At 38.3% G+C, this 27118-nt stretch overlaps 1 protein-coding gene across 1 annotated transcript; it reads right to left on the bottom strand.

Annotated features, from left to right (window-relative positions):
• Nucleotides 1-5091: 5091 nt before the first annotated feature.
• On the bottom strand, nucleotides 5092-21211 carry LOC139720327 (arrestin domain-containing protein 3-like). The gene is made up of 7 exons (XM_071631692.1): nucleotides 21083-21211; nucleotides 16030-16167; nucleotides 15438-15670; nucleotides 13376-13558; nucleotides 12002-12193; nucleotides 8839-9535; nucleotides 5092-5964 (listed from the first exon to the last, which is right to left on the bottom strand). Exons 1-7 carry the CDS (start codon nucleotides 21201-21203, stop codon nucleotides 5678-5680), a joined length of 1851 nt encoding a protein of 616 aa, XP_071487793.1. The 5' UTR covers nucleotides 21204-21211; the 3' UTR covers nucleotides 5092-5677.
• Nucleotides 21212-27118: the final 5907 nt, after the last annotated feature.

Genomic DNA, 27118 nt, shown 5'->3' on the forward strand with positions numbered 1-27118 from the left:
TTATGAACGAGTGAGTAACAGTTTTGGTCGAGTCCGTGTGTCGCCATCGCTAGATGGGAATGCCACCACTCGTGACGTCACAGTAGTGGAACGATACAAAGGAAATAGAAAAAGGATTCCTCGTGTCATTTTCATTTTGCTAGTATGATGAAAGCGCACTTGACTTTGTTCCTTCACGAGGTGGTAGGAATGATATCAGCTTTACCCATGCACTTTTCACAAAAGATAGTTTTTAAAAAATCTGTGAATGCGAGTTTGCATCAACTTTATATCGTTCACTACAGTGACATCACAAATTATAGTACATGTACATTTATTCATATACAAGTTAGTACCACTATTAATGTTACAGCGATTTAGCCAAATCTGTTAAAACATGAAAACTTTTAAGTGCACTGTCAGATTTTCTGCAAACTTCAAGCATGAGGCTCTAATTCTTCACGGTTCGTAATGTTTATTACTTAATAATGAATTATTACTGAACATATTACTGAGAATTACACTCAAGAACGTTCAAACATATTGAGGATACTGCTTGGGCTGACTGATGTGTACAAATACCTTGCCCAACAATTTAATTCTTTGCAGTGTTACATTTCTTCGAGAACTCCTGACATCATTAATAAAGTAATCTATCTGACGTAATGACAGACTTCATTAATTTTATTGGTGATCTTCCATCATATGTGTACAGTATATATATATATATATATATATATATATATATATATATAATATTGTGTGAGTGTATGTGTGTGTGTGTGCATGTGTGAAGCAATGTATAACACACGAGCAAATACACACATTATTCATATCTAAGTGGTAATAAGATTGGAATTTTAACTTACAGCCACCAAACTACCATGAGATACTAAACTAATGAGAAATACTTATCCTGACTTTGTGTGCCATAACTGCATCGAACCAAAAGTGTAATACTGAATTATATTTTTATTCTTTTTGCAAACTGTATCTTGTTGGGTGACTGGCATGTCTTGATTAAATTACTCCCCTAACGACACACATTGATAAAGAAATATTTGGAAAATTATTCAAAAAGTATACCGGTATTCTATGTTCTTGTTTAATAAAGCTTTCATGTTAGTACTTCAGATCATTTGATAATAATTCATGTTACTGCATTGCAGTCAATCTGACAAATCATTTCACTCCAAACATATAGAGAGTGGGAAGCAAATTAATGCACTGTCTTTTCAGAAAAAAAAAAAGACATGTGCAATTACACATAAAATGCACAGTTGAAATTTGATAATAGATGTGAATAAAACTCCTGAATCTCACATATTTCAGGACAATCACATGCTGTTTCAGCACCTTTGGTCATATAAGTGTACCTGGCTGCAATTCTACATAGCTTATTAACTCTTCAAAATAGTTGTCATCAACTTTGAATGAAAGCCCGATACAATTTGACATGAAGTTTTCTCGTCTGTAGTTTAAAGTTTTTTCATGGATTGCAAAACACAATATCAAAGACATTGCTGGTAGAACTCATGCAGAACACATATCATAGCAGAACTGAAATACTAATTCTCAGAGTTCCCCCTTTTTATATTGTTAAGAAGTTAGGCAAAAAAAAAAAAAGTATGTTGGCTGCAATATTTGAACATTAAGATATGACTCCATAACAAACAGTTTAAATGAGCCATAAACTGCTTTCATACAAGCATTTTCCTACAATGTACAATTTGTATGTGATCAGTGAATTCCTAGCACAGATGCAACTAGATTTCCACATACTGTAAAAAATGATATATTCGCGGCACGAAATTTTCGCGAATTGGAGCCGACAGCCTTTTTCGTGGCATGAAATTTTTGCGAATTGCCACTGGCGTTCAATGCGTATAGTGTAAACAAGAAATTTCGCGTGCATTTTAATTTCGCGAATCTTGGCGCTCGCGAAATTCGCGAAATTAAAATGCATGTGAACATTCAATGTCTCACTTGTTCATAAAACGTATGTAGAAGTAATTAAAAAGTCAATCAGTAAAGACATGTTAATGTTATAAATCATGCACACAGAATAGCAAGACATGAACGAGTGATAATTGGCCAACTGACCCTGGATATAGAAATAATATATAAGATGTTATTTTTGTGAGGTTTTATTTTTTTGTGAATTTCGAGAATCACTATTGAGCTGCAAATTTGTTGTTGTTTTACAGGAAGAAGAGAAAGAGAGAAAAATGGGCTGCAAATTTAACAACACACAAAAATGTTGCCATGCACTAGGTTAACAATGTACTTACAAGTCAATTCGTGAAAACAACATCTTGGTCATGTTCTTGTCAAAATGTCTGTGACCTCTTCATTCACAAAAATATCTGTACGCAAAAATAACGGCTTATACCCTAGATGAAATACATGTAAACCTGAAAACACATTGCAAATTCATTTAATATTAAAGATAGATAGGGCTATTAAACAGATATAAAAACCTATATGCAGCTGAGATGATAAATAGTTTTATAAATGTACATTTTTACTATGTCTGAATATTCAATAAAAATTGCATTAAATATACAACACATGGCAACAAAAATATGAGTGTGCTTCAAGAACCTTGCATTTCACCCATACAAGTATGTCAGCTCACAGAAGCTGTGGTATTCTAAATGTGAGGAGTGGTTTCTTCTGATCACTTATAAATAAAAAAAATACATAAATTATCAAATTAGAGCAATGAAGACAAGGTCTAGGATTTGAGCTATCTGATAATCATGACTTTTGGGCCCACAAAAGAAAAATGTGCAAATCTATTAGCCCTGCGATAGCTGATTTGGCAACTGCGCTTGTATTCTCAAGTTTAAAAAAAATAGTTAAAATGTGGCAAGATGCTGAGCAAAGGAATAATCCCTACTTCAATAGTCCCTATTCCAAGTTATATACCTCATAATATATAGAATCCTCTCATCTGATTGATTAAAAGTGGAGTCATGAAAATAGCTGTGCCCCATTTTTGATTTACTGTGCCCGGGGCCTAGGCACAGTAAAACAACTGTGCCCTGTAAATAGGTTTGGAGACAGTCGCGACCCCGTATACATAGATCGCTCATATGTACGCACCAATGATATGACCGCCGCGCATTCGATCAGCGTGCTGTAAAAGAGACTAGCGGTCACTGTGCCCTGTAAATAGGTTTGGAGACAGTCGCAACCCCTTACACATAGATGATCACTCATACGTACGCACCAATGATATGACCGCCGCGCTGTCGATCAGCGTTGATTACGAGTGCTGTAAAAGAGACTAGAATCTATATTTTTCGGTATCTTTATTTCAGATTCTATATTTTCAGTACATAAAACAAATAATGACAGCTTGATATTCGGGGCACAGTTAAAATTATGTAGGCCCTCAGTGATGTGAAAACCATAACTATGCCCTCAGCTTCACTTCGGGCACAGTTACGGTTTCCACATCACCTTGGGCCCATAATTTTAACTGTGCCCCTCATAGCAGTCATTGTTTGTTTACTATTTCAGCGCATTATCTTTTCAAGGTTTGAATGGGGTTGCATGAACAGACTCATACTCTAAAATAATTTGAAGAAGAACTCTTAACATTTGATCAAATAACTGAGCAAGAAAGCTTGTAGTCCAGTGTTAACTGGGGTTGTCTTGACAAGGGCAGCATACAACAAACATGACTCCTTTCTTAGAATAGAAAAGAAAACAAACGTCACACCTATGCAGCAGTAAAAAAAAAAAAAAAAAAAATTGACACAACAAATTCAAGTATATTTTACTCACTAGAATTTACAACATTTTCTGCTACTTACTATCAATTCAATTTGTTCATTTCCAAGGCTGGTGGTGATTTTTTTCACAGCATGATTGTAATATGATCTGATGTTCCTAAATTTACACCTCATCACACAAACCAATCACAATTATGAAAATTTCTTAATAGTGTTCAAGACATGTGAGTATTACACATATAATCTGTCAATATAAATGATACCTAAAGTTAGTCTTTGCTGTACTAGTAATATCCAGTTACACCTGATTCAAACAAAGATATATTGATAATTTTAGATTGATTTCATTATCATAAAAAAAAAGAATTCGCATAGAATACAAGAACTGCCATCTTCATGTAAGTCAATCTTGACGAGAATGACAAGAATGCATTGACTTGAGACAATATTTGACTTGTGCATATACACAGGAATACATATGTAAGGATAAAAACATAATTTAGGACCTTTTTATTTCAATGACTTGGTCAATCATTTGACACTTACTATACGCCATTGACTTAATTAAGCAGAGTTGGCTATATTACCATCAGTCAGTTACATAGTGAGACCACTGGGGAGGTGCACAACAGAACAATCTGTCTTATTTGGTCCTCTCTGTGTCTATTTGTTTGTCTGTTTGTTTGTCTGTGTTTGAAGATAAGATAGCATGCCCTGAAGATATGCCACAGTACCATGCACACTTTCACAAATAAAAGAAAGCCATGTCTTTTTCATTCATGCATTAACCCAAATCAGGCCAGGCTTTTTTCGGCTATGCTAAAACTGTAGGGGGGTGGATTTCGCTTTGCGATTTGGTCTCAAAAGTTGCGGGAGACTAGAACAAAGAAAGTCAAGAAGCCTCGTGCCAAGGCCTTCTTGCGTTACAGAATTATAGCACCGAAATGTCATGGAGGGGGCCCTTTTACGGTTTAGACTCGGTCACATCATTACATGAGCAGATTTCAGAGTAGAGGTCTTTTTTTTTTCTTTGGAGCGATTCCAATGAGATGCACTGAAAGTACCTACAGTGCACTTCCGTTACAACGAACACGATTATAACAAAATTTCTTTATAACGAAGTAAAACTTCTGGTCCCAAAATTATCGGCATTAAAGTCTATGGTACAAAATTCGCTTGTAACAAACACGGTTATAGCGAAATTTTCGTTATAACGAAGTCTTTTCCGAGCACCACTGACAAAGAAAAACAAAAGAAATGTGCTCCATTATAACAAAATGCGGATTGCTTTCGAAAATACGTAGCGGAACAAGGAATTTACAGCGTCTCTGCATGGGCAAACACGTCACATCACTGTGTTCGCTTGGTGTGTCATGCAGAGTTTCCGAGCGGAACTTGCGTTATTGTAATACAATAATCTGAAATTGATTAACTATTTGTTTTAATGTTCACATAGCTTTCCAGTGTATGACGAGTATTCAACAAACAGAATATCATATATGCGTGGCTTCCTTGTTTTCGTTTTGTATTTGTTCGGTTATAACGAAATTTCGTTATAATGAAAGAAAACTGCCGGTCCTGACCATTTCGTTATAACGAGAGTGCACTGTGTATGTATTCCCTGAGTCAATGCAGCAAGCTAGAGGGGGATGGAACTCTTCTAATTAGGGAGAAATTGGATATAAAGTTTATCAAATACATCAAAACATGTTTGGGGATCTAATGTAATCAGCAAGTTCTTTCACCAATATTGACATTCCTTTAAGTAATTGGTCATAATGGTAGTAGGGCAGATATTGCCTGCTGACTTTGGTAACCCTAAATACATATTGCATCTATACATGCAAAACCACTTATCATATTCAAACAAGACATGCAGAGGATTCCACGGTTTTGACCAGTACTAAGTAAAATGAGAAAGACAAAAATAGAAGAAAGGAAAAATGAAGGCCGTACTACAAAAATGTTGCTGTCTCAGTGGGCAGACCTTCCAGCATTCTGATTTCCTCTGCTGGTGCTGTGGGCATGACCGGCGGTTGCTGGAAGGGGTTGGAGGCAAACGGCTGCTGCTGCTGAAGCTGTGACTGTGCAGTGACCGGTGCCTGCTCCTGACTGCCAGTGCCAATTGAGTAGTAAGGGTACTTGGGCGCATACCTCATGGTACCAAAGTAGTAGGCCTTGCCAACAATGGTTTCTTCACCCGATGCAGCCGGTCTGAAATGCGGTGTCGGCCATTGCTGCACTGCAATTATGAACGCACAAAGAATGGGCAAACACAGCAATTAATCACTCAAATGCACACTCACAACATATGACACTACAGATATCACAGTCTCACATTTCAAAATATGTGCTACAACTTTACAGATCTCATGCATCCACGCTTTCCACTACATTGTCTTACAAAACATATAAAAATGAGTTTAATGTACAAAATAAGAGACGTATTTCCATGTATGTTGGTTGATTGCATTTTGTAAAGTGTAAATCCACATGCTGCCATCACAAGAACATCTGTTGCATAGATCAACCTTAAAAGTTTTATTTTTTTATGTGTGCATCTCATTTGATTTAACTTGATTTGATTTGATTTACTCACAAAATGCATGTACATATAGACTATCGGCATTCACAAATATGAACATTGTTTGTACATGAAATATGCAATACATTAGTGTGGATCGTCATAAGCTTTGAAAAGCTTGACTGGGATGTCCAGTATGGATTTGGATAACATATTTTCACTTCATGCTTTTCTCATGTACACTTGTTCATGTTTGCCTTGCTGTAAGTTCCTGCACACATGAAATCTCTTCTAATAAGCTTATTACAAAAATTCAACATGCATGAAAAATGCACGCCTTTCCATATTAGTATTTCTTTCTTTATACACTTTTAGTCATAATTCAACATTTGAGCTATGCAGAGCTGTGTCATACTTATTACCTCCGCCAGAGGAGGAAGTTATGTTTTCGTTACCGTTGGTTTGTGTGTTTGTTCGTTAGTTAGTTAGTTAGTTAGTTTGTCTGTGTGCAAAATAACTCAAAAAGTAGCTAACGGATGGGGATAAAACTTGCAGGAAAGGTTGAGAATGACACAAGTCACAAACGATTAACTTTTGGTAGTGATCCGAGAATTTTTCGGAAATTTATGAAGGATTTTTGATATTTTGGCAGGTAGGGTCAATGAACTTGGGAGTTCAGGCTTCGCGTATTTGAGGTTTGCATGCGCGCACTAAAGCGTGTGCTCTAGTTTCTGCTAGGGCGAGGCGCGCTGTGCAGCTGAGGACTTATGATGTAACAAAGGCTTCTATATTGGGAAATTGGGAGACTTTCAGTACACAATGCAGTACGTATGAGTGGAAATCACTGATCTCTGTGGAAGAACAAGATCAGTGCGGGTGGAAATGGGCTGCATGCTTGGCGGAGGTCTGCGCTCTCAGAGTGCTTCTCTAGTTAAAGGATTTAATGCTAATATCAGACCGAGCATGAACAGTCATAATCATATGCAACACGCTTTACCGAGAATCCCTTGGCAAATTGCAATGTTTTCCCAACTCATTACATGAGCAAAATGTCTGCATTTCAGAAAGTGACATATTATGAAAGATATGATTATTCAGGAAGGAATATTTGGTGACTACTCTCCGATCAAGTCACTCAGGGGTGTGAGAGTACATTATGCAAAAAAAGAATCTGAAATGTATGTATGAAAAACAAGGCAAGTGCCAAATTATGTCTCGCCCATTCACGTAGAAGGAATTAATATTTTTTAGAACTCCCAGAAATTAATTGACCTGCTTATGACCTTTGACCTTGGGTGACCTTCAACACCCCAAGGGACATTTACCATGCAAGTTTGGTCACAAACGGACAAAGGGATCAAAAGTAATGAGCCATAATCGAAACGCGCCATATGACTTAACATTGGGCCCTGAAAATTTGTTGACCCCTTTCTGTGACCTTTGACCTTGTGATGACCTTTAACTCCCCAAGGGACATCTACCGTCCAAGTTTGGTCACAAATGGACATAGGGATCAAAAGTTATGAGCCACAATCAAAATGCGCCCTAAAAACATAACATTGGGCCCTTAAAGTCTGTTGACCCCTGTCTGTGACCTTTGACCTTGTGACGACCTTCACCTCCCAAAGGGACATCTTCCATCCAAGTTTGGTCACAAACGGACAAAGGGATCAAAAGTTATGAGCCATAAACGAATTGCGCCCTAAAAACTTAACATTGGGCCCTAAAAGTTCGTTGACCCCTGTCTGTGACCTTTGACCTTGTGGTAACCTTCAACTTCCCATGAGACATCTACCATCACCCAAGTTTGATTGCCATTGCAGCAACATGTGCTGAGTTACATGTGATAAGAGAGTCTTGCAAGTAAACTTTAACGTATGACCTCACATGAACTTTGACCTTATCATGTGACCTCTTACGGCACCATAACATGAAGGTACCCCCAGTGCATCCATCACCCAAGTTTGTTTGCCATTGTAGCAACATGTGTCGAGTTACGTGTGATAAGAGTCTTGCAAGTAAACTTTAATGTATGACCTCAAATGACCTTTGACCTTATCCTGTGACCTCCAACGGCACCATAACATGAAGGTACCCCCGGTGCATCTATAATCCAAGTTAGGTTGTAATCCAAGCAACTTATGTGAAGTTATTTGTCAACAGAGAGTCTTGCAGGTAAACTTTAACATAGAAAAGTGAGTCTTGCACATACTCTTTAATATATGACCTCAAATAACCTTTGACATCACATGACCTCCGACAACACCATAACATGAAGATACCCCTAGTGCTTCTATCACCCAAGTGTGGCTGCCATTGCTGTAACAGTTGCCAAGTTATGCATCATAAGAGAGTCTTGCAGGTAAACTTTAACATTTGTGACGGACGACGGACGGACGACGGACGGACGCCATTTGGATCCCTTAGTCTCGCCTTCACCTCCGGTGGGCGAGACAAAAAAGTCTAGAGTGCATTCTAAACTGTGCATGTTTCAATGCATTTGAAGTGCAAAAAAAAGTCCGAAAAGTGGGTTCTGGGCAGAGTAAAAAAAAAAAAAAAAAATCTGAAATCTGACCAAATTTGAACTCTTACATCTCTGGTCACTGCATGTCACACCTGCAACCTGGGGCTGACTGGGCAATGATGCAGCACCAATATTTGTTCCCTTATCACCCTGCATCACAGAGACGTAGTCTGGAGGTGGTATATTTGGCTCATCCTTGCACTGTTGGGGTGTGAAGTACCCTTGTTGTGGTTGAACCTGGGTTTGGGGCCCCATCTGTGGAGGTGGCTGGAATCCCGGCTGCATCTGAGTCAACAAACCCATCTGCGGGTCGAAATGGACCTGTGCTCTGACCTGTGAAGGCAAGTTCCCTGCCATCCCAGCAGCTTGGGACGGGGCAAACCCTCCTTGCACCGTCACCTCGGGTGGGAGGTACCCATGTACCTGTGCTCTGACCTGTGAAGGCGAGTTCCCTGCCGGCCCAGCAGCTTGGGACAGGGCAAACCCTCCTTGCACTGTCACCTCGGGTGGGAGGTACCCATGCGATGGAGCCACATTTGATGGCGGCGGGTACACTTGCTGAGGGCCTACTGCCTGGGGCTGGTACCCGGCTTGGGACACCCCAGGATGAGCTGGCGGGTATGCTTGGTGGGCTGAAGACAGCACTGTTGGCACTGTCGGAGGAAAGGTAGGTCCTGGCTGATCGGGTAGAGCAGGCACAGTTCCTATGGTAATTGGATGCTTCACTATGGCTGATGAGGGTGACCCACTAAGTCTTGCCTTCACCTGCATGAGTTAAAACAGGAGCAGCAAAATACATGTACATGAAGAAAGGAAACACTGTGTCGACATTCTAAACATCTTGTTGGGAACATTTATTAGAATGAAAGTCACATCTCAGGGAAGACACCAGTCACTATCTGCATGACTGAAAGTGAAGGTCCTTCTTTAGCTGTAGTGTAATGTTTTACTTGCATGATAACATTTTATCTCCTTCATTCTACAGAGTCTAAATGTATCCCAGGCACAAGAAATTTATAAAAGAAATTCAGACACATACCAAAACCCTTCACTGCCATATCTGTTAGCAGTTTAAGCTTAAATCCAATAAAAAAATGTTCCGCTGCTTCCAAATGCCATCTTCTGATACAGTTTACTTGGCTTTTGAGGGTTTGTTCGAAAGCAACTATAATCATACCTTGGGGAAAGCTTTCCTAGCACACAATTATGGATTAAAAACACTGGATTATTGTAGGAACATAATACCATCATGTTTAAGATTATCATATTTTGTAATAGCCATCTCTGTTGTATAGTCAGCATGTGTTGCTAGCCACTATTATACGAGCAAGGACATGGCATACTGGTATATCAAACACCTATGGATAGAAAAAGGTGGCACTGTGGATCACGCCACCACACCAATACAGCTGGGAAAGGCAAATAAAATCTTCACCCAATTCCTGGTGTGTGGGGAAAATTACTGTGCACAACTGCAATACCAGCAAGTGACAAGACACAAATAAAACAGAAGCATGTTCTACTATATACAGTACTGTCATCTCTAATCATTGAATAACATGGTATGTGTACTTATGACAAGCAATGGTAAGAAATAGGGGGCACTGCTGAACTCCCCTTACATCTCACCTATGGAAGGGATGGTATAGTTGAGATGGGATGGGACTTCATGTTTTTAACGTTTTTTGATGATCTTTTTTTTCTAGATAATGAGAAACCTCTTACGAAATATGAAAGAGCATGTAATTCTAAGAGGAATTCAAAGTTCAATTGATGAAATTTGGTTTTGAAATGGGCGAGGTGGGACCCACCTTTTATTATGATTTTTTTCTGTTTTTTTTTTTATATCTCAGTCATTTCAAAACCAATTTTCATCAAATAAAATTCAAGTTCCTCATGGAATTGTATGCTCTTCAACATTTCATAAAGTGGTTTCAAAGTATCTTGCAACTAGATATATCGCTACGGCGACTGATATGCCTCCGCCATAATGCATAGTTCTCCTAATAGGTCTATAGTACAATGTCTTGACAATGTGTGATGACAGTTTCAAACAATTGGCAAAATATTAAAATGACAGGTTTGACACAAATGTGCTGAATGTTCACTTTCCTAGAACAAGGTTCAATTGGATGAATGATTAAAATGTCAGAGTGCAGGTATTTGGGGAACTGATGATTTTTACTTGACTTTTGACCCTTTTATAAGTTTATGCATTGAGTAATTTTTCAAGGTATTGAGAAAAAGTATAATTTCAGTATCAAATGGGAAAATAGCATTATCTAAACCTGGCCATTGACCTTTGACCTCACAGTTCCAAAGAGAATCACTGTTAGGTTGAACATGCATAAATATGTAAGTTTCATGATGATACCTTGTGTTACTTTTGAGATATGGAGGAAAAAGTGCAATTCAGCACTTTCACTTGACCTTTGACCTTTTGACCTTTGACCTTTTGGCAAGAAACTTCCCACAGAATATATATTGGGTAATACATGTATACATCAAGTAAAAAAAAAAAAAACTTCATTCATTGCATAAATATAAGGAAAGTAGTGATATTTTGAGTTGACCTTGACCTTTGACCCATGACCCCCAACTTCCCTAGATAATCACTGCCCATCGGTACAAGCATATATACTAAGTTCCATGAAGATACCTTGAACCATTTGCGAGATATGGAGAAAAACAAGAAATTTCATTTTTTTTCCACAAAATAACCTGTGACCTTTGACCTTTGATCCTGTGACCCTAAAATCCACACAAAGTATTATCCCCCAAGGATATACCCTCATACCAAGTTTGATGTAAAACCACCACACGGTTCTTGAGATATCGACAAAAACAAAACGGGACGGACGGACGGACGGACGACCCGAAAACATAATGCCTCCGGCCACTTCGTTGCGGAGGCATAAAAATTAACCCGGTTTGATTTTGCTACAACACGCATTTGCCATTGACGCTTACCCGAGTATACTCCGGACTCGTCCTCAACGGGTTAAAAGCTGAATCCTCATCTCAACCAGTACTATACCATCCCTTTAAATAATGTCTTCCCGCTGTGCAGTTCAACTTGTGTCCTATCAATTTAATACCATTTGTCTTTAGAATACTGAAGTATATTTACAAAATGTGAGCTCACCAAACACTTAAGATACTAAAATATGCACCACTGCTCTAGCTTCATTTTCATCTAGTGCCTCAAATTTATTGAAATATCATGCATACCTTGAGATTGTATTCGACATTGATGTTGCCGCACGCATCAAAGTCGTTGGCAGGAACTGGGGTAATCAGCATTGGCGTTCGGTCAAAGGTCACCGTTGCATGTGCATTATAGCCCTCAAATTTGATCTTTTTGATCACTGTATCGATGGTCATCACCGCTTCACGCGTATTGGTGGCATTATACTCAGCATGCTGTGGGTGTGTGTACATGAAGGTGAGATCAAACGACATGTATGAACTTATTCAAAGGTTCTTTTCATATCATCATGCTGGCAGCGTCAACAATGGAAGAAAGACGGTGAATTGTATTCAACCCATAAGTCACTGAACCGCCCGTCTTACTACTCCCTAAAAGGCCCGTCTTATTACTCCCTAAAATGCCCAAAGCCACCCATTCGTTTTTTAAGCTTTTCATACCATTTTCATCATTTTCAAATAGAACATATGGCATTACAAGCTAAAAGAAGTAAGCATCTGAACGGTCATTGTTTTGACCAGCGGGTACAGGGGAGGTCCACTACATACAATGGACCCACGTCCCTGCAAAATGACATTTTTAAGTATTGTGAGCAATATAATGCAGAAATGTGTGGAAAGCACTTTGAATTTTCTTCTAATTTATTGTCAGGAAGGAATGCTCCAAATAAAATTATGTCTGATTATACTGCATAGACATGCAAATGCAGTACCACTCATGTAGATATGTGTGTTCAGTTTGTGTGCTGCTTTGGAGAATGAATCTTTGTGAAAATGTCACAGCAATCAACCACAACATCAAGTGATTCATAGAATGACAAAATATCTGGACTTTATACTCACAATTTCTGATATAAGGTAATGTGACAAAATACTGAGCAAAACTCTTGATTAACCAGTGTGCCAGACATACACCCATTGTTAAAGGGACTGTACAGTACTAGTTGAGGTGGGGATTCATGTTTTGAACATTCCTTAGTGAGATAATGAGAAACCTCTTATGAAATATGAAAGAGCATGTAATTCTAAGAAGGATTCAACACTTATTTGATGAAAATTGGTTTTCAAATGGCTGAGATATCAAAAAAAGTGATAATAATAAAAGGCGACGACCCACGCCTTTTATTAGGATCTCTTTGTTTCACCTTGTTTTTGGATATCTCGGCCATTTCAAAACCGATTTTCATCAAATAAACTTTTGCTACCCCTTAGAATTGCATGCTCTTTGACATCTCATAGAGTGTTTTCTGAATATCTCGCAAAACATCGAAAGCTAAATCCTCGCCTCAACCAGAACTACACACCCTTTAATAAGGAGAGGGATATTTTGTTGACCTACCACTGCTTCATTTGGCATATGATAGACATTCTGTCAGGGTTTTGGTTTAATCAGAATACCTGAGTCAAGACAGCAGACAGGGAAGAAACGTCTCTGGACGTTCGGTTGCTGAGCTCGATGGTGATCAGGATGGACTCTCCGGGGCAATAGCCGCGCTTGTCGATGGTCACGCACATGCTGAACAGTCCCGACTCACAGAACAAGCAGCAGACCCTCTTCTGTGCGATAGTACTCAGGGGAACCTGCAAGCAGCAGAGGGAGAGTCATCACCTCCATCACAGCTGAAAGCAAGGATACCCTGTACATTATCAGTGACATTTTAAGATATCAGTTTGCAAAGAGGGTTAAAGCATTTTCACCTCCAACTGGCTGCTGATTGAATACACAGCCTAAAAAGTCTGAGTTTCTCTGTCCTGTTATGGCTTTCCGTCCTGTTCTTTAAAAAAAAAAAACATTCGCAATGCATTTTGATAGGATGCTTGGCCTTCTGGGCCACATTCCATAACAAGGAAAAGTAGAAATTACGCGGTGCGTAACATATGTCCCCGCCGGAAGTAGCATTTTGTAACAAAATGTGCAATATAGGTAAAAAATCAAGGTCAAAGGTCAAAGAAGTCAAAGGTCAAAATTCTGTGTAGAAGTTTTGAAGCCCTCACCTAGTGCCATCACATAAAGCAAATGGAATCGAAATTGGGTTAGAAATGGCGAAGGAGTAGCATTTTGTAGCCAATGTACAATATAGGTCAAAAATCAAGGTCAAAGGTCAAAGAAGACAAAGGTCAAAATTCTGTGCAGAAGTTTTGAAGCCCTCACCTAGTGCTATCACATAAAGCAAACGGAATCGAAATCGGGTTAGAAATGGCGAAGGAGTAGCATTTTGTAGCAAAATGCACAATATAGGTCGAAAATCAAGGTCAAAGGTCAAAGAGGTCAAAGGTCAAAATTCTGTGTAGAAGTTTTGAAGCCCTCAACTAGTGCCATCATATAAAGCAAACGGAATCGAAATCGGGTTAAAAATGGCGAAGGAGTAGCATTTCGTAGCAAAATGTACAATATGGGTCAAAAATCAAGGTCAAAGGTCAAAGAAGTCAAAGGTCAAAATTCTGTGTAGAAGTTTTGAAGCCCTCACATAGTGCCATCACATAAAGCAAACGGAATCGAAATCGGGTTAGAAATGGCGAAGGAGTAGCATTTTGTAGCAAAATGTACAATATAGGTCAAAAAATCAAGGTCAAAGGTCAAAGAAGTCAAAGGTCAAAATTCTGTGTAGAAGTTTTGAAGCCCTCACCTAGTGCCATCACATAAAGCAAACGGAATCGAAATCGGGTTAGAAATGGCGAAGGAGTAGCATTTTGTAGCAAAATGTACAATATAGGTCAAAGGTCAAGGTCAAAGGTCACGACTGAAATTCTGTGTAGAAGTTTCAAAGCTCCCATGTAGTGCTATCATATAAAGCAAACAGAATCAAAATTGGCTCATAAATGACAGAGAAGTAGCAAATTGAAGATTTTGATCACACACGGACGCACACACGGACACACGGACGGACGGACGGACGGACGGACGCACACACGGACACACACACGTACGGAGCCCGTTTCATAGTCCCCTGCTCGAACTCGTTCGGCGGGGACAAAAAGTTGATATGACAGCAACTCTTGCTGGAATGGCAATGTCATGGTAATGATGAGAATACAGCTTCCTAATTGGCTGTTGCTATCACTGGAAGTTGCCATTCCAGCTAGAGTTGGAATCCTAACATCTTTTATGAAATGGAGCCCTGGTCCTTGGGGGCAAATGAAAACACCAATGGCTAGTGTGTGTCCACTGTTAGCAGTGTGCATTCCTGGAGTGAACCATGTTTATGGGGAAAAAAAATATTTAGCCCTCTTTGTGCCACATTTTATTTCCCGTCCATAGGTCTGTTAAGAAATTTGTGCAAATTTGACTCACTAGCACAGAAAGACTCTTGATTCTTTATGATTTCAACAAGTTTCACAATATGAACATGAATTGCAAAATGTTTGACTACTCATGCATAATATTGCATGCACTTAACATTTCATCATGAATACGGTATATTGATATTTAACAAAGTAACAGCAATTTACAGCAACTTACAAAGACACTTGGAATGCTGTTCATGTTTTTTATGCTCCAAATGCAAAGGTAGCGCCTCGTTTTGTGACTGAACTTCCAAGGTCTCTCGATGACAGCAGTGAGGTAGTATCGCACCCAGCCATACTTGCTCTCTATAGGCGGTGGTGTGTGGAGACTGGGCAACGTCAACTGGAAAGGGAAAGTGTGATTCCCAGCAGCGAGCTCAAGTCTTGTGGCAGAGAACACATTAGCTCCTGAATTTACAAAAAACAAACAAACAAACAAAAATTTAAAAAACCCCAATGTGAATCATTATCACACCTGCAGACAACTACACTGCACTGAAAATAAATTGCTCTGCATACAAATACTACAAATTATAGTGATGGCAGATATGATAATGCGTGGTCAGAAAACTATTTCCACTTGTTTTTATATTCATAATCATTTTGCAAATCATAAATTTCATTTCAGCCTACAGGGCGAAGTTTTACTGTTTGTTTGTTTGTTTGTTTGTTTGTTTGTTTAAACTTTGGTCATGCACCAAATACTAGTACAGTTTATATAACTGAAGCAACAAAGAGATCACAAAATAGAAAGTTGCAACACTCACCAGTAATACCCCATAGCGTGCTTTGCACTTTGAAGAGTATAAATTTCTTCTTGTAAACTTTCACCTTTTTCACATCATTTTCTTCTGTCTCTTTCGTCCAGTAGGTACGAGCCTTTCCTTTGCATTCAACCTTTAGTCCTGCAAGGAAATAGAAATGATACAGTCATGAAAAAACGAAGTACAAATGCCATATTATATGGCATTGTGTTACAACAGAGCTAACAATAATAACATGAACACAGCTCATTATTGAGAAAGATTGATTGGTTTGTTTCTGATCATTGTCTACTAGTATCCTTACCCGAGTGAGAAAATGTCATTCATTTCTTACTTGGGAAATGGTGAGGATGGATGTACAATGTAAACTTCTGCTTTGCGTCATTTTGTTTTCCCTCAGTGTGTAAAACTGAAATCTGAATCTCCTAGCTGACTGAAAGTATTGTGAAGTCATTATCAATATGTGGTAATCATACTCTTCTTTTTTTTTTTGCTAGTCATGGACTAATCAGTGTACTTCACATGAAACTCTCTTGTAACTCCCTAACTGCACCAGCAACCCCAACACGTACATTACTGGTTACAGCACCCCGGGGTTAAATGGCAAAGTAAATGGAATAACTCAACTTCCTTTCTAAAAACCATCCAATCATCTGTAAATTTTCAGCCATTCACATGTCATCTTTCTAAACAACATGAAATGATTATACACAGGTTGAAAATGGGCTGTCTCGGCCTTAACTATAATTTAGTAAAAATAGCAAAACACCCCACAGGAAACTGCCCCTATTGCCCCACTCCTGAAACAGTTAAACATTTTCTAATAGAATGCCCGAAATATACAATAGAAAGAGCCATGTTAATGGCAGAAACCAACACAAATCGTGACTCTGATATCATTAAACTCCTAACGTCTCAAAATCGAAATATTCAAAATTCCATAATCACATCTGTGTACAGGACAAATCGTTTGAGTCAAGGATAAGTTTGACGAACCTTAAAGATTATAATGTAGTATTTTTATAATGAAGCGTAAAGTAGAAATATTTATTTTGTAAAATTTGTAATACAGTAAATTATTGATATTATGTGAATGTGTATTTGTATGATTTCAGATGTATACATGAGTAGGTATGTGTGTGTATATATATATATAGGCATATACACACATGCATATTATATTATATGCCGCAGTATGTTAAAGGGTGTGTACAGTTCTGGTCGAGGTGAAGATTTAGCTTTTAACATTTTGTGAGATATTCAGAAACCACTCTATGAGATGTCAAAGAGCATGCAGTTCTAAGGGGTATCAAAAGTTTATTCGATGAAAATCTGTTTTGAAATGGCTGAGATATCCAAAAACAAGGTGAAACAAAGAGATACTAATAAAGTTGGGGCATGTCGCCTTTTATCATTAGCACTTTTTTTGATATCTCAGCCATTTGAAAACCAATTTTCATCAAATAAACATTGAATCCTTCTTAAAATTACATGCTCTTTCATATTTCATAAGAGGCTTTTCATTATCTCACTTAGGAATGTTCAAAACATGAATCCCTACCTCAACCAGTACTGTACAGTCCCTTTAAGTATTACTGTATATTAGTATTGGGAAGATTAGTATAGATGTTTTATTATACAATAGAATTTGTTGAAGGTATAGGCCTACCACCAGTGCACCTTTCTTCATCATTTGCACCCTTGATTCTGCCCACAAATGTTCGCTACATACAGATAAATACAATGAATATATTTGGATTTGGATTATATCGGAAAATTGTTCTCCACATGCTCAGGCATGACGGTCGCCACCATCTTTCTCGAGTTACCTAGGGCGCACGCCTGAGAAGCCTGCGAAACGCACTTTGCCGGGTTGGTTAGACAGATCTAAGGGTGGCAACATGGCCGTTTTGACTAAGCGAGGATAACAATAAATTTTTATAATAAAAAAAAATATATGGTTGGAAATAAAAGAAATATGTACTGTATATTATTATAGAATTTGAAATTGTTAAGAAATATTGATAATTAATTTATAGGGAAATATAGATATCATATAGTCTGGCAAAAATAGTCAAAATTATGACTGATTGCCATTAAACCTAAAACAACAACAACAACAACGTTAGCAACTCCCTTGAGTAATACTGATATCATCCACAACTGATTAAAATCTTTTCAAGTGACCAGCTTTTAGTTAAATTGATGATCTATCAAACTATGGCTGTGTCCAGATGGAAAGATGAGCAATAAAAACCCTAGTAACAGATACTTGAGTGTTAAATAATCGGCAGTCATAAAGCAGTAAAACACCCCCCCCCCCCCAAAAAAAAAGGAATGAAACCAGTTATGGTTTTAATACACAGTAAACTGAAATTACTGAGTTCTCAGTTGTCGCTACCATATGAAGATCAATCCAGTATTCTTGTGTATTTGGTCTTGTAACACGATAATTCCATGCCATGTCATGTCAAATGAGAACACCTGAATGTTGCAATCAATGGCTGTAAAGGCCAAGTGGTATTTATCATTTTCATGTAACGTTACATTACCAATCATCACCGAATCTAAACATATCTGATGCTCTCGTTTATCTTACACTGCTTATCATGGTTGCAAACATAACAAAACAAAACATGCATAGATCAGTAAAAACATCAATGAAAAAAAAAGATATATGGCATTGGAATTGGTTGACCGAAAGATCAGTCTGTATCCGGTCGTTGGGGATATGTTCCGCGGAGACTGCGTCTGGCTTCACGGAATCCCCTCCATAACGTCAAAAAAATAAAAGACTCCTCCGGACAGATGGATCTTTCTGTCTAGTGAATAAGTTATATTCATGATATTCCGCTTCAAACTTATCCACATGCCAAAGTCCAAACCCAACACGAGCGGACCTCTGGCTCTGCTCTGGGCCTAACTACACGGAGCCGCTGTCGCGAGCGACAGCGGCTGCACGTCTACTCCTTCGCAGACGTTGTCATTTTTCAGTGGTGGTTGTGCGACTCCTTCAGGAATATCTTTTTTAATCGTGGAAAACTAAAATATAAGGAATCCCCGTAATCTATGATAATCATCCAATAATCGGTACGCATATTTCTTTTTAATTACGTCAAAAACCTACCGAAATCCGTCCTTAAAATCAGGTCTGTGAGCATCCGTATTGCTTCACTCCTCATCTTCTGCGTGTTATTGAATGGCAGTCACTCTCCTATGCTACAACGTAGGTAGTCGGAGGTAGTCGGAGTGACGTCATATCATGAGAGCAGCACGCGCGGAAATACATGGTAGAAGACGACAAGCTTTACGTAACACACGAAACGCACGGGCGTACGTAAAATGCTAACACGGTACCTCGGGTTGCGCGTTCGTGGCTGTTCGTTTATTTTGTGAATCATCGCACAATCTACTCCGAAAAATTCAACAATAAGGTTTGGATACCAACAAAACACCAAATTCAACTCAACCATCAGCAACATACGATATAGGTGGGTGGTATTACTGTTAAAATCAAACAAAATAAAAGACATATTTGTGGTCTTGCCGTCAAAAGCGACAGTCGTTTACGTACGTTTAAACACTAGTACATGTCAGACTGCTGTGCTGTGCACAGCGGTCTGGTCAGGCTACTCTGGGCCTAACTGCGACAGCCGCCACACACTGCGTGTGGCGGCTGCGCCGTGCTCCCATTTCAGATCTTCATGTTGAACAAACGGGTGCCTTTGCGGCGCTATATTTCCTTAATTTTTCAACAGAAACTACTAGGAATACCTACATGGGTCGATGAAACCTAAATGACTATCATCGGCAACTGTTTGAGGCATTTCATTGCTTGTGATGCACAAAATGATGTCTTATAAGCAGCTCACCGATGTTCACAGAATTCACAATCACTTGCACAAGCACACAGAATAGGGGAGCTATTCGTTATTCTCACATTAGCGAAACTGCGGAGAAGCCGCCAGGACCGCGCCTGGCGGCGCGGTCTCTGGGGCTACTCTGGGCCTAACCCCGTCGCGGGGCGCTGTAACACAGTAAGGTACGTATTTGTCCGTATGGGGTCGCTGCTGCGGTTACTCTGGGCCTAGACAGAAAGATCCGTCTGTCCGGAGGACTCTTTTATATTTTGCCATTAACGCTGTCCTCCGTAGCTGTATACGGAGGGGATCCGTGAAGCCAGACGCAGTCTCCGCGGAACATTCCCCGACGGACAGATACAGACCGATCTTTCGGTCAACTCTGGGCCTAGACAGAAAGATCCGTCTGTCCGGAGGACTCTTTTGTATTTTGCCATTAACGCCGTCCTCCGTAGACAGACGGAAGGTTGTAGTACCCATTGCTGTGTGGATGTTCTTAACCACTGTCTCTATGGAAAATTGGGTGAGGTACCTCACCCTTCTCGATTGCGTCTAATTCACGGCCCTAGGTCGGCAAATTTAAGCTTGAATAGTTAAATCAACTATTCAAGAATAGACTACACTCACCAGATTAATGAATAATCCAATATTTCGGTCAAATTTTCAACGCAAAACACACATCAACCAGCCCGTCGCGTCGTCACGTTCAAACTGCAGAAACATACAGTATGAATCTATTAGCCAATCACATGCGAGGTAGTTTCTACGTGTTTTTTTTACTTAATAAAGTACCTCGCATGCGATTGGTTTACAGATTCAAAATGGCGACCTACAGCTAGTGAACGGCGATGTTGCGATATGGATAAAATTTCTGCATTATAACCGCGTTACTGTGAGTATTTCGATTGCAAAATGTGAGAAATTAGCCCCAAATATTGCTGCATAATGTGTCATGTCATGTCAAACTTGTTTGAAAGTAAAAAAGCTGTCTGAAATTTGGTTTATCGTAACGTTTGATCTGTGCGCTACTGCCACACAGGAGCTGGCATCATTGACTTCGGTCTGTATACGGAGGGGATCCGTGAAGCCAGACGCAGTCTCCGCGGAACATTCCCCGACGGACAGATACAGACCGATCTTTCGGTCAACTCTGGGCCCTGCCTGGCGCTACTGGCTGCTTTCCTAGTAATAATTACCTGCAATATATCCTTTTGGCGCTGAAAGGTGAATCCTCACTTGTCCCCGAATAGTATCACCTGGCATATAGGCATCTTTATTGTCATCTAATACAACCTCAAATGCTTGTAGCTTTCCCATCTTTACCATCCATGCATCCACGTGTATGGTTTCCCACAGCCACGCTCAAATCGCTCCTAGGAATACCGTCAACAAACACAGATGTACACACATGGGACTTCAATCTCAGCTTTAGTTTCGCTTTGGATCACGATCTATGTCGATTGGAGCTGGAGCACGTGGTCCTCACCATTTATGATACTTGTTCAGTGCGTGATGATAAATGTGACCATATTCAACAGATAATACTATAAAAGATATCAAATATGATATCAGTCATCGGCCACTCCCATTCTCACTCGCTGCACTGTGGCTGCACTCCGCTGATGCGATCATCTTTCTGCCAGCCACACACTTGCACGCTGCACTGCGTATATGCTGCGTTGGGCTGTTGTTGTTGTTGTTGTTATTGTTTATGTTGTAGTCTAAAATTCTAATCATTTAAGACGCTGCCAGGCGTACTAGTACCACACTGTCATTATGACATCTATCAAACTGTTACATGAACCAAAAAAAAAAAAGGATTATATACAAATCAAATGTATTTAATATTGTTTTTGGCAAGAAAGAGGCAATTATTTGTAGTTGTGCGAAAGAAAAAATGTCAGTCTATCAAATTTTATTTCAAATCAGTTTAGGTATTGACTATTGTACACCATGCATGCCTTGCAAATGTGGTTGCATATCAGTGCTGTTGCCTATCAGAGAAGGCTCTGTTGCATATGGTTGAACTGCGCCATCTACAGTAATCTTTCATCATGTACCGGTACGTAAGAAAGCAATTTAGAGCGCTTGTACAATGTGTACAGGCCTGCGTCTACGAAGAAAGCAAATCTTCCATCTACTGGGGGATGTACACAAATCTTCATTCTTTCCTTCTTGAAATGAAGTATTAAATAAAGGAGACCTTGTATCATTCTAATGAAATTATTCTAAGCTGATGCTGCTAAATCAGTTCTGATGACGCCTGGTAGGGAGGTGGGAACCTCCCTGCTCTAATAGTCACTATAGTTCTTAAACCATCCTCCAAAGAGAGATTTTGTTTTTGTTATGTGACAATAGAAAAGTTATCAGACAGTGATGTCATAGCCTTAATTGATTTTCATAGGTGTCTTGAGAACTTTAAACTTGCATTTACTTAAGTATACATTTGTGGCCAAATTCTTATTATGATACCATTATCGTCACTTTCTTGTCAATACTGATCCATCTTTAACCCGTGAACTGCCGAGGGTATTTTAAGCATTTTTAGTTGCTGGGCCGCTCAAATTATTGTTAATGATTCAGAAATATATTTCTAGTGTTTATGTCATGTTATACACATACACCATATATTGAAAGGATGAATTTAAAATTTCCACTATCGAAATTTTCTCTTACAGTACTGGTTGAGGTGAGAATTCAGCTTGAAACGTTTTGCAAAATATTTAGAAACCACTCTATGAAATGTTAAAGAGCATAGGCCCTACAATTCTAAGGGGAATCAAAAGTTTATTTGATGAAAATCAGTTTTGAAATGACTGAGATACCTAAAAACAAGGAAAAACAAAGAGATGCTAATAAAAGTCTTGGCCTGTCAATTTTATTAGGATCGCTTTTTGGATATCTCAGCCATTTCAAGGCCAATTTTCATCAAATAAATGTTGAATCCTTCTTAAATTGTGTACATGCTCTTTCATATGAGGTTTCTCATTATCTCACCAAAAATGTTATAAACCTGAATCCTCATTTCAACCAGTACTGTACAGTCCCTTTAATACATTACTACCGTACCAGTACAATATTTTGAAAGGTACCGTACCAAAGGTAAATTTCCTATTGAAAAAAAATATCATTATTCTCAAAATATAAGCAATTGCTATAATTATTTTTCAAATTTTACTGTAAGATTTTCAAAATATTCTACCTAATTTTGTGAATTAGTACGGTATTTAAAGAAACCAGTGCAGAAATCTCCAAGCATTAACCTTTTATCGTTCCGAAGATAGTTGCATTATTGTGAATCATGTCTGCAATATCAGTGTAGTACCATATGAGGACTTTTCTGTGGTATCTTGTGCAAAAACACACATTACTGTTGGACATAACTTGTGACTGTAAAATTTGATTTTTAAGATGATACTCATTTTCTGCATTATTGTGATAAATATACATGCGTTCCAGTACCGGTACGGTAGTAAAACATCATGAGTTTTCACCAAAATACCATCTGATAATCTCTTCATAGAGGTACAAAATGTACCTTAACCCATCAAGGACGGGCTGATTTTGCTACTGAACATGCATTAGTGTTTCCCATAGACACTTGCCCGAGTATACTCAGGATTCGTCAATGGGTTAAGCACTTTGAAATACGAAGTGGACTACTACAGTGGCCTTTTAAAAGAGTGTGCTGATATGCATTATCAATATACTTGCTTTGGGTGCAAAGACACCAGCATGTATTCTGTTAGTACCGTATTCTAGAATCAAGAATACAAGACTGTTGAAAGCCTTAGTTTATAAGACTGGAGGACTTATACTTGTATTGAGAGATGATGTATGTTTTCAAAATGCACATTTTGACAAGAATTTACAAAGTACAAAGTACAAAGATCTTCAATAGCAAGACTTTGCAAGGGGTCTTAAACCAAAGTCATGCACCCTTAAAGGGGAAATCCATTCCAAAAAAATAAGTTAGTCTGACAAAAAAGATTAAAATCTTACGAGTTCAACGGCAAAAATTTGATTGAAATCGGATGAAAAATATGGAAGTTATGAAATTTTGAAGTTTTGCTAATTTCTGCAAAAAAGTTTTTGCACTGAGGATATGAATATGCAAATGAGTGAGCTGACCATGTCATAACCTCACAATTTTCCATTGATCATGTACAAAAAATTATGAAAATTCAATGTCTCTGTCATTGAAGTCTGAAACATGTTATTCCTGGCTGAATAACTTCTGAATGGTGATCAGTTAGATGTATCAGGATTTTAGCCTCGGGCACAATTGCGTTTGAATGAAGAACTGGAAATTTCAAAATTTTATGTACAAAATATATGGCAAGTTGTGAGGGGATGACATGCTCACTTTGTCATTTGCATATTCATATTGATCATTCAAGAACTGTTTCATCAAAAACTAACAAAACGTCAAAATGTCATAACTTCCTTACATTTCACCTGATTTCGATCAAACTTTTATCGTTGAACTCGTAATATCTTATTCTTTCTTTTCAGACTAACTTATACTTGAACTGGATTTCCCCTTCATGGAAATAGAAACTGAATGTGGTCAATATTAAATAGTACTAGTGCGGTATGAAGTCGAACACTGAAATTTGACTCATGCTTTCTTTTAATTTCAGTTGTCATTTTTCAATGAACTTTGAAAAAAAAATTGAGTTTTTGAAAAAGAGCCCTATCACACTTAATCCCTAATTCTCAGTCAACCCTATTGGCCAATGTATGGTATTACATGTATTAAGCAACTGGTATTGCACATGATAGTCTTGCCTTCAGCTTGAAAGGGTTAATGAACACATTTTTGCACTGCTACTTAGAGATGATATCGCAAACGATTTCCACACACTTTTTCCTGTGGAAACGTCGTTGAATCGTGTGACTGATTCTGTACATTTCAATCCATGATTGTAATAAATCATTTTTACATTATTAACAGCCACAATGGGCAAAATGTATTGGGCACAAAAGGACAAGTTACTCCTTTAAACATGTCCCTCATGTCCAAGCAAACAAAGGTACACACGCAAACATACACACAGACAAGGTAGATGTATCTGCAAACTCCCACATTCAGCAAAATATCTTACCAGTAACAAAGATACAGAATGATAGCCTGGTGTCTCCTTAGGTTAAAAGTTGTTATGTGTGTGATTTTCCCCAAATATTTCTCTTGTCACTTTTCAAATTGTTGCTAATTTTGTTTAAATGTGATTTTGATTTGATTTACTACAACATATAAATAGAAAAAAAAATACAGAATGTTCACTCCCTGTAATTTGAAGTCATCAACTTTGTATGTAGAAATATGAATACAGTACACTGAAGTGTGCAAGCGCTGAAAGCACTCTGTCAAGAAAAGAATGTTTACAAGGGGAAACACACTCGCATCAAACACACAGCCTAACCTTGAGAGATCCACATTTTAGAACATCCCTTAGACTCATCACAAACAAGCCTCTTTATGACTCCTTCACACCTACAGTATTATCGGTTCAACACAACCATCAAACACAGCCTAAAACTGGCAAAATTCACAGGATCATCTCGAATAATCCTTTGAATACTCCTCAGTGCCTAGTGCCATTTCAACATGCAAATCACAGACTGCCTCAAGCTCACAAAACTTCACTTTATAGATCATCCCTTTTGGATGATTTAAAAAAAAAAAAAATGCCTTTTGAAAACTACTTCGCATCTTTAACCACTTCAACACACATATCAAACACAGCTTAAAGGGATAGTACAGTATTGGTGGAGATGAGAATTGGGCTTTTAACTTTTTGCAAAATATCAAGAAAACATTTATGAAATAGTACAGGGCATACCATTTATAAAGGAATTCAAAGTTTATTTGATGAAAATTGGGTTCGGAATGACTGAAACATCCAAAAAACAAAGTAAAACAAAGCGATCATAATAAAGTGTGGGTCCCACACTTATTAGAATTGCTCTGTTTTGGATATCTCAGCCATTTCAAAACCAATTTTCATCAAATAAACGTTGAATTCCTCATGGAATTACATGCTCTTTCATATTTCATAAAGGGTTTCTCATTATCTCACCAAAAAAATGTCAGAAACCTGAAATTAGGTGTCAACCGAAACTATACAATTCCTTTAAAACTTGCAAAATTCACTTTATGGAACATCTCTTTGGATCATCTCACAGTATGATGCACCTTTTGATCACTTCTTCAAGTCATTTCAACACGCACATCAAACACACAGCCTCAAATTGAGAAATTTGCGTTTTCAAACATCTCTTCCCATCATCACATCCATGGAACACCAGCATGACAATGAACAAGGGATGAAGAGCAATGTGCACAGATTCTTGTGATTTCATGATATTCAAAAAAAAAAAAAGAGATTTTATTTCTTTCATCCTATTACACCAGGCGATTGACAAATAACGTTATATATGACCCGCATAAATCCCATTAGTTTGTTTTCTGACAAAAGCCAATTCACTTCTACAGGAAGACCTATAGCTATGCTCTTTTTAACAACCCACAACAAGTGAAGGAAGACATAAAGTGGAAGCCATCTTTGATAAAAACATTTTTCTTTCTTTTGTTTCACAACACCACTGACCAACCAGAGAATATGAGAACAAAAATATACATAAATAGAGGCACAAATGGTTCATGATGACGGGTCGCATTGGAGAGAGAAAGCATTTTGATGCGGAGGACAAATTATCCGGCGCTGCGCCGTGATACAGCGCTACTGCTTTTCAGTGACAAGAACAGCATCAAGCTTCCCTTGTATACATTATGTAAATACTTCATATCAATTGACTCAATGGTCTGCTAGCTAGCACATTAATGTCTTATTCACAATAAAAAAATAAATAAATAAAAACAAGTTTGATTTGCTCACATTGGTTTACAGTTGAGTGAAGATCACTGAGCAAAAACCCCCAACCAACTGGTCATCATGGTAATTGTAAGTTACAGTCAACCTTGGAAAATCAAGATAATAGTCCTTCATAAATTATTCTTCACACATGTACAATGTAACAATCTTGTTTGTTTGTTTGTTGTTTCTTTGTTTATTTGTCTGTCTGTTTGTTTGTTTTACATTTGCAGTGACAATCCGTAAGTGCTTTGCACTCTCATCATTCTACCAATAACGAAAACCACTGTGAACACAAAATCTCATAGAAGAGCTCCTACACTACCGAAGACCATCAGGTAAGTGGACATATCA

Source organism: Diadema antillarum, unplaced genomic scaffold (assembly GCF_040938485.1).
Source record: "Diadema antillarum isolate AM-2024a unplaced genomic scaffold, OU_Dant_1.0 scf00000126, whole genome shotgun sequence".
NCBI classification, from domain to species: Eukaryota; Metazoa; Echinodermata; class Echinoidea; order Diadematoida; family Diadematidae; genus Diadema; species Diadema antillarum.

Excerpts from the sequence above, each read along its gene's own strand:
- LOC139720327 (XM_071631692.1), bottom strand. The coding sequence starts at position 21,203 with ATGGGAAAGCTACAAGCATTTGAGGTTGTATTAGATGACAATAAAGAT. Across the intron at positions 12,194-13,375 it reads TGTCTGCTGTCTTGACTCAG|CATGCTGAGTATAATGCCAC; the intron begins GTATTCTGATTA and ends ACACACCCACAG. Across the intron at positions 5,965-8,838 it reads GACATGCAGTGACCAGAGAT|TGCAGCAATGGCCGACACCG; the intron begins GTAAGAGTTCAA and ends TCATAATTGCAG.